Here is a 16,871-nt window from a genome sequence, read left to right as displayed (position 1 = left end):
TGACAGTTTATAACAGTCAAGAACAACGTTCATATTGCTTGACAGTTTAAAACCGTCAAGAATTCTGAAAATTGCCTCCCCTCCGCCTTTTCATCAAAATTCTTGACGGTTTTCCTATTAAACCACCCTTTTCTTGACGTTTTTACCAAAAGCCATCAAGAAAAGAAAAAACCAACCGTCAAGAAAGGGTCTTTTTCTAGTAGTGAACTGTTATTTAATCCTGCGGAATAATAAAGCTATGGAATAATATATATATATATATGAAAGTAGGGTTGTAGGGTTGGTCTCAAATTTTGATACCCCATGTGGGGTTGTGCAATGCAAAGTGTGAAAGGTAAAGGGTTGAGATAGGGTTTTGTGGAGCCAAAGAGGGGACTTTGTGGTTCATTGACTCAACATAATATAATAACCAAATAATTAATAAGATAAATTAAATTAAATTAATGTTTAGAAATGATAATATCCACCGACCAAACCAATCTTTTAATAACTTGATTTGATAAAGAAAGGTATTCCATTGAAGCGACAATTAACACACACTTAATTATCACTAAAATCAATAAAATTATAATTATTATTATTATTATTATTATGTGCTAAGCGAAGATATATGTTACATATGATGATTATTCAACTAAATGTATTTTATTCTATTTATTTATTACAATGTCTTATAATTATAATTTAATTGTATAGGAATTATATTAGGGGGGGAAAAGCTATGTATATAAGAGGAGGTTTATATTGTCATGTCACAAAGTGGGGTCAAAAATAAAAATGAGGTAGTTGGGTTCTTTAATTCTAAATAAATATTTAATTAAAGGATAATTTTGGAATATCCAAAAAGGAATATATATACATAAAAATAGGATTGAAACAAATTAAAGAGTGTCACGTAATTCTCAAGAAAAAAGGGAAAGACGAAGAGAAAGAAAAGAGTAGTAATGGAAGTCACGTGATGCACCTCATCCCCCCCCTTGGCCCCGACCATTCATTAACACTTCAACCTTTGACCCTAAATTATTGGAGATATATAATATGTTTGGTTCATAGGGCCTCAATCTTTTGCTTCTACATCTTTCAATTTAACTTTATTTTTTTTATTTTAAACTTCAAATTCAACCTAAACAAAAACAATTTTGATTCTAGTAATTTTTTAAAATTTTAGTTAATAATCTAATATAAACAAATGAATCTAAAATAAACTTAGTTTTCAATAGTTATCATTACACGCTTTCTTAGTAATTAGTCACCTAGATAATCTATATATTTAGATGATAAAATATTCAAAAATCGGATCATGTAACTGAAAACAGTTTTGAAATCTACCTACACTTAACTTAATTGAATAATGTTTTTTATTGAGTTGAGATTAAGTAGATAATTTCAAACTAAGAACTAAACTTTCTTTGATCGTTCTCGAATTACACCAATGGAAGAAGTGAAAATGGAGGGTGTGTTTATAAATAAATAAATATGTATATGTGTGTGTATGTGGTGGTTGGTTAGGTGTGAGATGTGATAGGGAAGTTAGAGATGAGGAGATTGAAAAAAGCTAAGAAAAAAAGAAGACATATAGGAAATGTCAATTTTTGGGCATATCATATAGTTGAGAGAGTGGAACTCAAATTCGTCTTTTTCTTCAATGTTCAACGTACCTTCCTTATCCTCTTCTTCTCTTCTTTTTCCTTTCTAGAAAAAACCGAACTCTTTCAACCCTAAACCCTTTTTCTTTTTCTCTCCATCTCTTTTTCTATCTTCAAAACCATTTATATTTATTAATTATAACCAATAGAATCGGTTTGAAAAAAACCCTCTCTGTTTTCCTTTCTTCTTTTCTTAAAGACAAAAGAGATACTTCTACAACTTTCGGTAAATTAAAGACGATTGAATTGGGTACGATAAAACTCAAACCCTAGCTACCCATATCATCTTTAGGAAAATAAAATAGAATTCTAACAAAAGGAAAAGAAAAATCAAAATCACCACTACAAACATCGGTCTTCGTTTACTTGTAAAAGTGATAAGGTAGACAATAACTATAAACAATGTCACACGTACGAGAGATTTAATTTGTATATATTTTTAGTAAGATCCATGCACTTTTTATTATTCATTGCTATATATATAATAATGTTGAATAATGATATCAATCAAGTGCTTTAAGAAAATGATCATTCTTCAACTACAAAGTTCTAATTACATTCTCCTTAGTTTATATACACGCTTTCTTTAACATTATGTGATTGATTTATTTGATATTTTTCAACTTCGAATAGACAGCAGATAGTTGATTTGAGATGAGATGAGCATATAGTTGGATGAGTTAATTATGAGTTAGATGACTTAATATTGTTAATTAATAAATATAACAAATACCTAACCACTACTTTCAAGAAAATAAAGTACCACCAACCCATGTCATTAAAACTCATTCTATCAAACTTACCATTTTGTTTGAAAATGAAAAGAAAAAAAAAAGGTCAAATCATTTGCCATTAATCGAAAATGTTTAATATGGTTGAAATGTATAATTCGAGTACATTTTACAAATGTATAAAAAAATAATTTTAAAGTAGACATTCGTTAAAATTTAGATAGGATTGGGACCCAAAACAAATGTAGTAATGGTGAAAGAGCTAACGATTGAGACTCACATTCAACTCTAAGTATCGTCATATTAACCAACATTTACTCATAACTTATTAGTGATATTACAACTTGTAAAGAACAAATGTATATATAGATGCATTTATTAAACAGATCGTGACAAATTTGAGAAGCAAATTGGATCATAAATTTATCCAACTTCGTACACTACATATTTATTGACAAAGTTACAAACTAAAAATATAGCTAAGAGTAATCTACAAAATTCGATCTCAAAATTCTGTATTTATTTTTTAAAATGAAAGAAATTAATAACCCTTTTTCTTTCATAACAATTACTAGAATAAAATAATTTTTTACACATGAATTAATATAATTAACTAATGAAGTAAAAGACTACAGAAATCTTAAATCAATAACACAAATCTACAAATTTGATGCATTCAATTTTGTGGGATGAAGAACATTTGATATTAATTATTTTATTTACATCTCTAAGCAAGTAAAGCCACCAGATCATCAATGGATTTCAATGTCTTTTCGTAGTACAAATATGACTCATACACCTTGGGTGTGCGAACGTAATAATCCAACTGAAACATATCATAATCCAAATGATCAAATTAAAGTTCAACAAAAAAAAGTTAATCAATAATTAGACTTTGGACTAAATTTAATTAGTAAAATATTTTTGGATTATGAAAATAAAACAATAGAAAAGTACATACCTCAGCCATGTTATCGACCAACTCGTTAGCGGTTTTAACGAAATCGTTTTGGCGAGCTTGTGGCAAAGTAGTCATGGCAGTTTTCAAGTCTTGGGAGAGGTAGGCCGACTTCAAACGAATGTAGAAGATGACATACCTCCATGACGTGGTCTCAAGCATCTCACGGATGCTATGAAGTCCTTCCGCCGTCTGTTTTATCCTCGCCACTGCCTCATCGGCCGACAAACCGGGCTCGAAGTATCGCTCCTTAATGAACGAGTGTGTACCCCAACTTTGGGCTAGCGCGAGGGGTGTTGCAGCTTGCAACCCAATCACCACTGCAAGGGTTGTGGCGATATGGCGACGGTGGATGGGAAGGGAGGCGGTGATGATGGGGAAGTGGCGGCGGTGGAGGGATTTGTGGGGAGTGGAAATGGGTGAGGAGAAGAGAGTACTGTTGGCGTTGGCAAGAAGGGTAGGCATGGCTTTGGATGTACTTTTGGCTTCTTACCATTCATTTCGCCATTTGGGAGAACATACACACACACACACACTTTCTGGCCTTACCCTTTACCTTCTTATCCATTTCATTATATTCATTCACAACCTTACATTTTATCACTTTGTCACACTAATATTTCTTTAAATTATGTGTAAATCATATTAATTTGATTATAAAGTGTACTAATTGCATGTAAAGATGAAAGAACTCCCATACCCAAGTTAAAATTTTATGAGGAAACCGATTAGAAGTATAATATTTTAAATGTAGTAAGGACTTTTTGTCTAGTAATTCATTGATTAAGAGCATATAAGTTATATAGGATGGATTAATAATTATGAGGAAGATGAACTTAATTATTAATGAATATAACATATACCTACCACTACCTTGAAAATAAATATAACACCTGCCACGTCATTAACTCATCATATGAACTTGCTTATATTTAATTTTGTTTTAAGAAAAAAACAAGTCAAATGCATTATATAATTTGTCACTTAATAGAAAGTAGGTGGTAGGGTTTAGGGTTTAATCTCAAAGTATAGAGAGATTAAAGTGATGTTAATTTTCTTTCGAGTTTAATTATAAAGTAATGATTTATAAATGTGTGATTATTTAAAGAAAGAACAATGAATTGCAATAGAATTTAAAGGAATTTTCTTTTTTTCAAACTTGAAAAGAAAGAAAGAATTTAGGGAATTAGAAACTAAAAATGAAAGAGCACCATTGTTTTTGGTTAGGAGAGGTATAGGCTTTCAAATCCATGGGTTAATTGGACACCTTTTTATCATAAAGTCCGTCCGTTTAATTCCAATCATCAAAACGGCCCATCCTTTTTACTTCCCATCATTTCTTATTCTTCTTTCTTTTTTCTTTTCTTTTCTTTTTTTAAATCAATATTTTAAAATAAATACTCATTTTATTATTATTTTTTTTAAACGATCTGTTTTGATCTTTTGTCTTATAAAATGTTCGCGTTATTTTTTTTTTTGATATTTACAAATGTAGCAATTATATTCAAAATAATTAAGTATATATCAACATTTTAAAAAAATTGCAAATATAGCAAAATCTGTCAAAATCTATCAATGATAGGAGTTTATCACTGATAGACTATGTAGCAAATATTGGTCTATCACTGATAAACCATAAGAGTCTATCAACGATAAATTTTGCTATATTTGCAATTTTTTAAAAATATTGCTACATACTTAATAATTATTCTAAAAATTGCTACTTATTATAATTACCCTATTTTTTTGTATTTTTTTCTTAAAAAATTTCTATTTTAGTATTTGTATTGAAATTTTTTATTCATTTTTAAGGGATTAAAATAATTACTTTTTAAGAGCATGGAAATAAAAAAAAAAAAATTAAAAAGTATCCAGACTAAATAAATGTGTTTCAAATAATGAAATATTTTTCAAAAGTATAGAGTCAACAAAAGTTAATTGATATTATATGGAACAAACTAAATATTTTGGAAGTAAATGAACCAAATTTGAAATTGAAAAACTTTATATATATATATATTTCCCTTTGGGCATTAGTGGACTCCATAGATGAGCCAACTCTTCCCTTACCCTTTTATTTTGGGCCATCCATCTTATTCCTCCCTTACTTGCATTCCTTATTGACAAGTTATTAGTTGAGTGATATGCAAACTTTAATAATATTCAAATTCTATGAATCGTTGATTCACGAGTCGTGCTTTGTATAATTTTGTTAAAACTTTTAAAAATGTATTTAGTTAACGTTTCATTGAGGAAAATAACAAAACATTAACATTTTTGTTCCTTAAACTTTGTTTTTGAAGACTACAATTAAATTTATAAACTTTATTTTGTAACGATCTACTCATATACTCATAGTTTTGTAACAATTGAATTATTGTATTTAGAATGCAATAATTTACTTTATATACTTTCAAATTTTAAACAATTTAATCTACGTTGTAATCAACTTCATCAAATACACATGCATATCTCTTTTCTATTATTCGAGAATTTAAATTATTTTGATTTAAAATCTATTAATTTATTTTATTTACTAATTAGTTGACAATACAACTTCAAATCTCGAGATTGGTAGTACATATTTATATCAATTAAATTATATTTATACTAATTAGGACGATGTATTGTATGTATGTTAAATTTTTCATCAACTATTAACGATGATAACAATAATAAAATAGATCGAAATTTAATGTGGAGCCACGTCACAGGACTCACGACAGCGTGGAACATAGCGGGAATTTTGAAAGTTGTTCCGTCCCTCCATTTGACTCAGCCCTCCCGCCCTTCCGACGGTCCTTCTATCGCCACGCTTCTTAGTTCTCCTTCCGACACGTGTGCGTTCCAAGTTGATTCCATGGGCCCCACCCCTGACACCCCAAAACTTGTCAGCATCCGGGCTTATTGATTGGGGGCTTAGGAAGGCAACAAAATTGGACGATACGTGTCGGACTCTAATTGGAAGACTCTTGATTATCTTAATTCCACTCTTACGTTCGAATTAACTTTGCTAATTAAAAAAAAAAAAATCATTAATCATATCAAAAACGAAACCTCTAAGCTTATGGCTTAAATTCAGTCACGTTTCTATCACGCTCCGCTCGTGACCAGCTTGCAGCCTCGTCGGCCACAGCCGCCGAGCCTTACCACATAGATATCTAATATCTTAATATGCTTAATTAAATTAATAATAATAATAAAATCGTATAAAAATGATAAATTTGATAAAATGTTTACGGCATATAACAAAATTTTAGATTTTATCAATAATAGACATTAATAGATAATGATATACGTCTATCAATCATATTAATAGATACTGATAAACAATAGTAATAGAAGTTTATCAGGCATATTGATAGACGACAGTAATAAGATTCTATCAGTGTCTATCATTGATAGAATAAAATTTTTCGTTATATGTTGTAAATATTTTAATTCATTTTACTATATGAATATTTTATTTAAAAAATTATTAAAAACCTATCATAAGAAATATACCGATAACTAGTGTTTTTATTTTTAAGAAATAATGAGTATGTACCCAACGATATACGTAAAAGAGTGCAAATTTTATTTGAGATAATTTCACATTAAATGTGAAGAAACAAAATGATAGAGGAGGTTGTTGATTTGTTCTTGAATAACCACAAAAGACAACTAGACAAGTATAGTAGGTCACGTTATTTTGAAATTTAATGAAATGTGTAGCACTATTCATTAGACATGCAATATGTTATTTATATAAAAGAAAAAAAATACATTCGAAATTAATTAGAAGTCATCTCACGACCTAACAAAAACGAAAAACAAAGTTGATTTTATTTGATGTCGTAACTAGTCGTCGAGAGAGGGACCGAATTAAAATTGAAAAAATGGAAAGGTATATTGAAAGAATTTTTCTTTTGATTTAGATTGAGATGATGGAGTGACGTCCAAATATTAATTTTTGAATGACTAATTGAGTATTGAAAAGATAGAAATTGACAAAGAGACAAATTATTGCCCATAAAGTTTTTCTTTCAAAGGAATGGTCGAAACTTTAGAATTTTTAGAGAGACCATTTAATTCATTTATGTATACTCTCTCTCCCTCTCCTTGATGAGACTTTTTTCTAACTTTTTCTTTTTGAATGATATTAAAAATGTTAACTTTTAAATTAGAAAATATAAGCACATATTTCAACTCTAATCTATTACATCAACTATTTTCTTATAAAAATTCTCGTTGAGGTTAATGTATAAGTTAGATAGTGTATATCTGATCCTATAATATTTGGATGTCAAGAAAACTAGTAAGAAATTAAGTCCTAAATAGGTGACCACCATGGGTTGAATCCATTACCTCTTAATTAGTTATTAAGACTGCATGTTTACCTTTTTACCACTAGGTCGACGACTATGGTAAGCTAGATTTATTTTTTAGATTGAAAAATAAAATTTTCATTCACAAATCTTATAAATAATAATAATATTTTTAGAAAAAAATATTGAAAGAATGAAAAAAAGAAAAAGAAAAAAGTGGTCCATATAGGAAAAGAAAAGAAAAAAAAAGGGAATAATATCTTTGGCAAAATCTAAGGCATTAGCAATGGAGAATTATGAGATTGATGGGGCAATTTTGATTTTTTGCAATTGGACCACACACCCCCCTAATTGGACCCCATCTCACATGATTTATTGAATCAAATTTCTTTCATTTCAAAAACTATATATAAAAATTAAATAAATCAATTTATACATATAAACACAAAGTCTTTTTGTTTTTTGAAGATTTGTAGGTCTAAGGAGGATTGTGGGTACACTCTCATCATATAATAATTTAATCAACAACTTGGTATGGCATATGCATGCATGTAATTGGTGAATGGTTGGTTTTTGCATCTTGAAAAATCTTGTCTCATGTTCTGTCAAATGTGTCCCCCCAATCCCTTTTCAACCTCAAAACTACTACTCTTGAAACCAAACTGATTTTTTGTACCATTTTCAAACTCTTTAACTACACATTAATAATTTCTTTGAAGATGTTTGTGGGAGAGACCCTCCATACAAAAAACGAGTCTCAATCATCTTCTAACTTTATCACGAAAAAACAACACAAAATAGTTTTATGTTTACCCGAAATTTGCATGCGTTATATAGTTCTTTTTTTTTTCCACATTTTTCTTCACTTAATTCGTGTAATTATTTCTTTTACAACGTGGATTCTAATACATAAATATACCAACCTCTCCTTACTTCTCAAGATCAAATGTATTCCTAGCATGCCCTTTTCTTTTTATTAATCGCAAAGTTCGATCGTAAAACCTAACTTTTAAAGAGGAAGTATGATACTTGAATGAATGAATATCTATTCAAATAAAATAAATTGAATTATGAGTTACATTCATAGAATTTAGCTTACTTTGAATGGACAATATTTAAATTTTCTTATGATTATGTGTAAAACCATATATATACGAGTGACGAAAGAAAGACAAAATAAATAACCTTGTTCAATGATGATTTGTTGTTAAGACACTTCATTAGATTCAATCCATCAAATACTATTTTAAAAAACAAGTCATGAAATGAGTTAAAAGAGTTTTGATGGGTTGAATCTAATGTACTGTCTTAACATTAGGGTTTAGGGATTAATTGAGGAATAAACAATCTCTATAGGCGAACTCTAATCTTACTTTTTTTGTATTTAACTAAACTATATACTTCATGCACTAACATAAACATCGGAATATTGTAATACTTGACATCATACAAAAGAGTGACTCTCATGTAAGTAAATTCAAAAAACAAAAACGAGATTATACTAGAGATCAAGTAGGCCGAGACATGTCATAATTAATTGCCCACGACAACCAAAGAAGAAAACGTGTGAGTTTTTCACACCAAAAAAATTTAGTCGCAATGAGCGTGAAAAAAACATAACCACGATACGTAATAGACTAATGTCAAAGGGATCATAGTTTGTAGTGATTTAGTGTTTTTGGTATACATATAGTTTCAATATTGTGCAATACGTTTAGATTTTTTCCATTTAAATGAACATCTTTTTTATCCTATGATCACAATGAAAATTAGCCGGGAGAGCTTTTAATGAAATTAATTAAATAGATAAAGACAGTTTCGTATAATTTAGGAAAGAAAAAGAAAAAAAAAAGAAAGATATAAAGTTTGCTAACTTTTGAAGACACGACTCTTGACTCATAAATTATTGGAAAGAAAAAACGAAATAATTATATTAAAAAAGTTGTAAATATTATTTTGCTATTTTAAAATTGATCTAATTTTAATTTTAAAAACGTTTTAATCTCATGAAAATGAACTAAAATGTATACAAAGAAATTTATAAATATAAGAAATTTAAATAAAAGGGTATACTTTATTCTATAAAAATAAAAATAAAAATAATTAAAGGTAGAATGAATAAAAAGGAGGACAGGAAAATGGTATTTTAATTTTTAAGCTGAAAAAATTAGGAAAGAAACAAAATATGTATAAATATAATCATAATAAATGAGAATGAAAGTGATTGGGCGTTCGTCTACAATACGTCAACGTCGTTTGCCCGTGAACCGAAGCCCCAAATGATTCTCTCTTCTCATCGTCCTTAACAGCGCCGCAAAACTAAAACCCGAGCCGAGCCTAGCCTAGCCATCCTATTACAAAATATCACCAAGCCGACTCTTAAAATACTTTTTCTTTCTTACAAATCTCATTACATTAATTTGAGCACCGTCATCGCCCAGCAAGATTTTTGTTTTCTTTTTCCTCTTCCCTTCTTCTCTGCTTCTTCTCCGCTATCAATAATGTCGTAACAAAATCCATGTTCAACATTTTCTTTCCTCCTTTCTTCCATTTGATTTTATTTTATTCTCTTTCGTTTTCTTTTTTCTCTCGCTACTTCGGCTTCCGATGGAGGATTTCTTTTCGTTATCGTCTTTTGCTACTAAGCTTTGAGTAAATCTCAGCTGCGAAGTTCAGCTGCCATTTCTGTTCATCAATCCGTATCAATTCGCGTTTCAGAGCTCTTTTCTGGAGCTTACGTTACTAAATTTGTCGACACTAAGCATTTTCAACGACTGTTGGAATCTTGTTTGCAGGTAATATTGCTTAGGTTGTTTCTGGTTTGTTTGTATCTGTTTGAAGGAGCGAAAATTGAAGTTGTGATATAATATCTCTGCTGGTTCCTTTTTATGCAGTAACGAAGGTGTAATTCTTCGCAATGTCTTCTTAACTGAGTTGAGATCCAATTGAGTTTTTAAAAAAATATTTTTTTATTGCTTTTTGATGCTATGAACGAAGTTCCATTGTGTTAACGTTTTCCTTTCTGAGTCCATAATTATGTAACATGCGTTATTCTTGAAATTGGCTTCGTTCATTGAAATGATTGATTCTTTCATTTGAATTTTAGAGGATGGATGTTTAGACTGTGAGTGTTTCGGATGTTGTTTATTGATGAGCGTTTACAGGATGAGAAATATAGTCTTTTTTTTTCAAGTATGGGGATTTGAACCCAAAACCTCTTGATTTTCACTGTCATGCCAGTTGAGCTAAGCTAGTGATTGACAATATAGTTTTTACCTGACACTACAGATACAACTCATTTTGTAAATATAGTCATTTCTTTAAATAAAAGAAACAGTCGTATGGTAGGTGGATTATAGCAGTGTCTATCGGAGTATCAGAGCATTGTTATGATTATGAATGAGTGTATTTAAATTTTTTTTTAGAAATATTGGCGGTGGAAGTTATGTACTGAACTAATTTTAATAATTTCAGAAAGAAAGACATGGGATGGTGGTGTAATTCTCTATGTTCTAGCAAAGGGAATGCCTGAAGCACATTTGCTACGTTATTTTTTTTAGTTTTTTTTTTTTTTTTTTCTATTTAGCATTCTTTTTTTTGCCAAGGATTTAGCCATTGTATTAGTAATCTTACCGGTTGTGTTGACTTTTAATGTATGTTGTATATTTTTTTTGTACTTCATCATGTCTGTCTATTTTTGACCTATGTGATTGAATAATTAGTGTTCTGGTTTCAGGTGAATAATCAAGCCTACAAGAGCTATACCTATGCATATAACCACGTTTGTTTCTGCAGCCTTTGCTGTGCTTAAAGAGTTCCTAAATTGTATAGAGAGATGTGATCATTCTGCTTTCAACTGATATGAAGACGGCACAGGTTTTCTTTTACAATTCTGTTGTTACTTTACTTGAAAAGCTCTGTGTTCCTCCAACTCCACCCTTTTCACCTTTTCCTTGCTTACAAGTTACAATCAAAACTTCTCCACTCTTTCCTTCAATTCAAAATTTAGAATGATTTTTTTTTTAATGTTGTGCTTGTGGTGCTAATGTCTACTTCCAGTGTTTTCTATAAATAATAAGACACGATTTCAGCTATAAAATTTTATAGAATTTGGAGACATTTTTTCTTATCTTACTTGTCCCTTATCTGCAAACAAATTTCTTCCATAACTATTCGGGAAGTATGTTTCATTTCTTCATATTTAGATGTTGTGCCTGCAAATATGGTAGCTTGATATAGCTGTTGTACATCAATCTTTGTTGATATTCTGGCTCATAGATATTATATGCTGTATTTTCCCCTGATTATTTGCCACACCCATTTAGCTGACTGCCTTGCTAAAAAAACACCCTTCTTTTCATGCATAGAGAGCTCAAGATACAAAAAAAGCTTTGGATGAAACTGAAAATAACCTACCAAACAACAAAACTGAGGCTCCTATAACAGACGCAGGTTCAGTATCTGGCTCAAACAATGATGGCAAAAAAGTTTCTCACCAAGATATTGAATTTGTAAGCACAGATTCTTTAATGACCATTCTTTTCTATATTTATTTTGTCTTCCTAGTCCTGTTGTGATTTCTTACCTCTACAATCTGTATTGTTGAATGAATCGGAATGTTGCTTTAGGTCCAGAATTTAATAGAGCGGTGCCTACAATTGTATATGAATAGAGATGAGGTAGTTAAGACCCTGCTGAATCGTGCAAGGATAGATCCTGGATTTACGTCATTAGGTAAGTATAGAGCTCTGATTAAGTCCCATATTCTCATCTTTGTGTTTTATTGGATAACAACATCAGCAAACACTTACTATTACTTACGCTTACTTGGATAGCTGACTGTGTCTATCACTTATTTATTATTGTTTAAATAATGTTTTGGACTTTCATCATTCAGTTTGGCAGAAGCTGGAAGAAGAGAATGCTGATTTTTTCAGAGCTTATTACATAAGGTTAAAATTGAAAAAGCAAATCCTCCTTTTTAATCATTTGCTTGAACATCAATACCGTCTCATGAACTATTCCATGCCTCCCAAAGTTCCATTAGCTCCTATGCAGAATGGAATTCATCCTATATCTGGTAAGCTCTCATATTCTTACACCGATTACGTAAACATCTAGCTCAGTTCTTTCCCCTTGTTGCAGAATTATTGTTGTAAGCTGCAGATTGTGATTTGTAAACTATAGATTAAGTATGAAGCAATATAAACTAAGATGGTGAATGGATTTTTATCCTGCTTATTTGTTTGGGGCCCGTGCAAGTGAGAAACATAATTTTGAGCTATTTTTTAGTGTGTTATGTAGCTCATTAATATTAATTGTGAAGATTCTTTTGTGCTTTAAGAGAAAAATCAGCCTGAAAGTGCAAGCCTAGTTGTAAACCATTCATGGGTTCTGGATACCATGTGCTCTTGGATGCCAAGTCTATTTGTAGCTCTTCTGTTAGATAACCCGAATTTATATATTTGAACTTAGAGAGTTAAATCTTGCAAGATACTGGCATTTTGTTGTTCTTCATCACTACTTGTTTTCAGTGCAGTTAACAACTTACCAATGGGATATCCAGTCCTTCAACAACCGCCTATTTCAATGCCAGGTCAACCCCATTTGGATACCATGGGCTCTGGAATGTCAAGCTGCCATGTTGTTAATGGAGTTCCTGCACCTAGTAACTTCCATCCTATTAGGATGAACTCTGGGAACGAGTAAGGAAGCTGCCCTAGCAAAGCTGTTACTGACATACATCCTAAAACATTAAATACCATGTCCTTGATGAAACAAAACAATATAAAATTTATAAAATGGCCAATAAGATTGCATACGGTGGAAATATGTTCAAACTTATGAGAAAAATATGACACAGCAGAAGAATTTGCCATGTCCAATAAGCAAGCATCCTTGTCAATATAGTAACTATTATCACTTACATGGGTTGTGATGGCTCATGCTGCTAGTCTTGTCATGATATCATCTTATCATTAGTCCTTAGCTAAATATGCCTAAAAAATAATCTGCCATGTTCATTTCATGTAACTGGTTGATTTTGCATGCAAATTTTTGCTGGAGTTTCGGGTCAGAAACTAAGTAAGAGGAACTGTATCCAGTGATACAACTGTATTAATTTCCATGGGATAATTGACGTACTAACTATGAGAGAGCTTTTAAGAATACATATGGAGGATAGTAATACAGTATTTACCTTCAGTAGCTTCATAACTTCTACACAAATCATTTTTCTCTTGAACTGTTAGTCATTGTATTGGATCTAATACTCATCCTTATTGAAGTATGTTGATGAACAGCGAGGCTGATGTGGTTCCTGTTATTCCACCAAACGGTAACATGTCCTCCCTTTCAGAGATGTCTCTGAGTCCTACATCAGTGGCATCCAGTGGTCATTTCTCATTCACTGCTCCAGAAATATCCGGAATTGGAGTAGATACTTCTGCACTCGATACTGCATTTACATCAGACATGGTAAGTTCAGTGGGTTTGCAACTTTCACAAGATGGTGGAGCTGGAAATTCTAGGGATTCTCTCAGATCATTGGATCAGATACAGTGGAATTTTAACCTGGATTTTACAACAGATCTATCGAATTTGGGAGGTAACTTCTACACATTTAGTGATTTTAAATCTCTCTTATTGAACTATTTTATTGGTGAGTGTATAACTTTGAGCTGCATCATATCACCTTTTTCTTGGAATATTACTTCACAAGCCTATAATAATAAGCATTGTTTTAAATTGAACACATGCTTTCTTCCCTATGTAGCTAATGTTGCATTAAAAGAAACAGGGTAAATCCTTGAAAGTGTTAAATGTTGTGAAGGATCATTCACTTTGGACTTTGTACTTCATACCTGAGACAAAAAGAAACATCATGTCCAAATGCCCAATCCAAGCTAAATAAACCAAGTGACACTGAATTGAATAAGGGGAGAGAGAAACCAAACTGCACGAGAAAGGGTGACCAGGCATTACACCACTCAAGCTATAAATTATTGAAAAAGAGGCGTCAGTAGTAGTTCCTGTCCTCTTGATGGCCAGCCAAGTCAAGCCATAAAAAATGCTCAGAAATAAGCCATTGAAAACCAAATAAACTTAACCACTTAGTCTTCTGGATGGAATAGTCTTGTGTTGCTTTATTCGAATTTGATAGCTTTTAGGAAAAAGCTTTAAATAAGAATGTAAAATCCTATTTCATTGGTGGTTTTCATTCCTCTTGGAATAACATGAAGCATATTGATGATATCTTTTCAATTTCGTGCAGATTTAGGACCATTAGGTAACTACCCTGGTTCTCCTTTTTTGCCCTCGGACTCAGAAATTTTAATTGATTCACCGGAGCAAGAAGATATAGGTATACCGACTCTTACCAGCTCAAAATTGTTTGATATAACTAAACCCTTCTTTTTCAAAATCAAACATACGTTGCGCGTGTGTGTATCTACATATACATATATGTATATATTGTTCTATAAGACGAATGTTAATTAGATTTATATAGCAAGTGCAATTTACATTTATACAACATACGTTAACCTTTTCTTTCTTCAAGTATGACTTGCAACTCAGAAGTATCTGGGCCGTCCATGCAAAGTTGGATGGCGTAGATATAACATATCACTTACATATCTAAGAAAGCCCAAAAATCGATTATAAACCAGTATGTACATAGCTTGTCACGTGGCTACTCACTCGCTAACTTCTCATTTTTATCTCAGTGGAGGAGTTCTTTGTTGATTCCGTCCCTGGGCCGCCAGACGAAGAGAAATCCTAAACAAAGGTGACAGAAGTCTTTTTTTACCATTTGAATAAGTAGGATAGGATAAGATTTGACCAGAAATCAAGAGCCCATTGTCTATTAATAAATAGGCATTCAGTAATTTTGTCATCAACAAAATTTCAATTATTTAAATATCGTAGTCGCATAGCTTGGTTTGTAGGAATGTAGATAGGGAATTAGCCTAGTCATGTAGGGGAAGGAAGCCGTAGTTCTCTTGTGTTGCTCATTTCGGAAATCTCCATTTGCTTAGAAGTTGAAGCAGCTGGCTGTTCAGTTTTTAATCCCCAGTCTGGATTTAAAGGTCATATTTCGACCGTCCTATAATTAGCACTACTTTTTAGATGTTTGATTGTCCTGCTCTCATTTAATGCCTTTGATTAATGGAAACACCCATCAAATTATCTGATGCTCCCTGACTTTCTGATACAATATGTCATATATCATTATGCCGAACAATTATTTAAGCTAACAAAATGAAGTTACATCTGATTAGACGACCTTATTTGAACATGATCTGTCTATAAGTGGTACAACTGTATGCGTGAGTGTTGAAGTTGCTTCTAATCTTAATAATGTGGTTCATAAAGATGATAATTAGTGTATTGCTTTAAGAAACAGTTCTTTGCCACTAATTCCCCCCAGCTCATATTAATAGGAGACGAAATAGATGTAAGTTCATTAAATCTCTTGCAAATGTTTGTTATGGTTTGTGAATAAGGATCACATAATTGAGAAGTGTATGCCTTTTCCTTTTCTTCTGCACTTAAAATTGCTTTCATAGTGTGGAGTCTATTTGAACACTGAAATTACGGCCCCTTTCCAAAGTCTTTGATTGCTATCCTCTTTATAATGTCCCTTTTAATAAAAAAAGATCACAACAAATAAAAGAGAACGTTAAAATAATATTTGACCAAGAGGTAGTTGACCGAAAATCTGTCAAATATATAATAATAAGTAGTATTCAAACTAAATATTTTAACTAAATAAATTTATTATTTAAAATACTTTATTTATGTGCGATAAAAAATAACAAATGTTTGAAAATTTTGTTTCTTTAAAAGAAATTAATTAATATGTTAGATATATTTAAAATCTTGTATCTCATTACGTGTAACGTCACTGCTTAAAATATGGTTAAACCAATGGATGTCCATGCAAGGAACAACCACAAATACAATGTGTAGCAACGTAAGGAATTTTGTCTAAAAATTGGCTCAACACTTCCGATAAGATCTTGTGTGCTTTGGTTTCAAGCAAGATGGATTCATAAATTTTGTAAACTGGACTAGCTACTAGCTGCTGTATTAGTATTAATATTAAATCTGTTGATGGTTTTAAACATATCCCTTTAATTCCAATAAAAATCTGCCACACATTCATAACAATCACAAACAAATCTCCAATAAAGATAAAATCTTTGGTTCTTTTAAACAAAGAATT

General features: G+C 31.2%; 2 protein-coding genes across 5 annotated transcripts; one reads left to right on the top strand and one right to left on the bottom strand.

Moving 5' to 3' along the window:
* Positions 1–3,017: 3,017 nt before the first annotated feature.
* LOC103483197 (photosynthetic NDH subunit of lumenal location 2, chloroplastic) lies at positions 3,018–4,137 on the bottom strand. The gene is made up of 2 exons (XM_008439689.3): positions 3,339–4,137; positions 3,018–3,203 (listed from the first exon to the last, which is right to left on the bottom strand). The coding sequence occupies exons 1-2, from the start codon at positions 3,798–3,800 to the stop codon at positions 3,105–3,107; spliced, it is 561 nt and encodes a 186-aa protein (XP_008437911.1). The 5' UTR covers positions 3,801–4,137; the 3' UTR covers positions 3,018–3,104.
* A 5,910-nt stretch (positions 4,138–10,047) lies between these two features.
* LOC103483196 (uncharacterized) lies at positions 10,048–15,837 on the top strand. Of its 4 annotated transcripts, none has more exons than XM_008439687.3 (9): positions 10,048–10,437; positions 11,379–11,518; positions 12,010–12,153; positions 12,271–12,376; positions 12,540–12,722; positions 13,182–13,347; positions 13,930–14,249; positions 14,916–15,005; positions 15,370–15,837. In XM_008439687.3, exons 2-9 carry the CDS (start codon positions 11,504–11,506, stop codon positions 15,423–15,425), a joined length of 1,080 nt encoding a protein of 359 aa, XP_008437909.2. In that variant the 5' UTR covers positions 10,048–10,437; positions 11,379–11,503; the 3' UTR covers positions 15,426–15,837. The 4 variants fall into 4 exon arrangements, with proteins under 4 accessions (XP_008437909.2, XP_050941815.1, XP_050941814.1 ...); XM_008439688.3 differs by having other exon boundaries at positions 10,059–10,437; positions 13,945–14,249; XM_051085858.1 differs by having other exon boundaries at positions 10,057–10,437; positions 13,945–14,249; positions 14,916–15,837.
* Positions 15,838–16,871: the final 1,034 nt, after the last annotated feature.

This window comes from Cucumis melo, chromosome 6 (genome assembly GCF_025177605.1).
Source record: "Cucumis melo cultivar AY chromosome 6, USDA_Cmelo_AY_1.0, whole genome shotgun sequence".
In the NCBI taxonomy this organism is placed as follows: domain Eukaryota; kingdom Viridiplantae; phylum Streptophyta; class Magnoliopsida; order Cucurbitales; family Cucurbitaceae; genus Cucumis; species Cucumis melo.
Note: the sequence above shows the minus strand (reverse complement) of the source record. Positions and strands in the feature narration are given on the sequence as shown.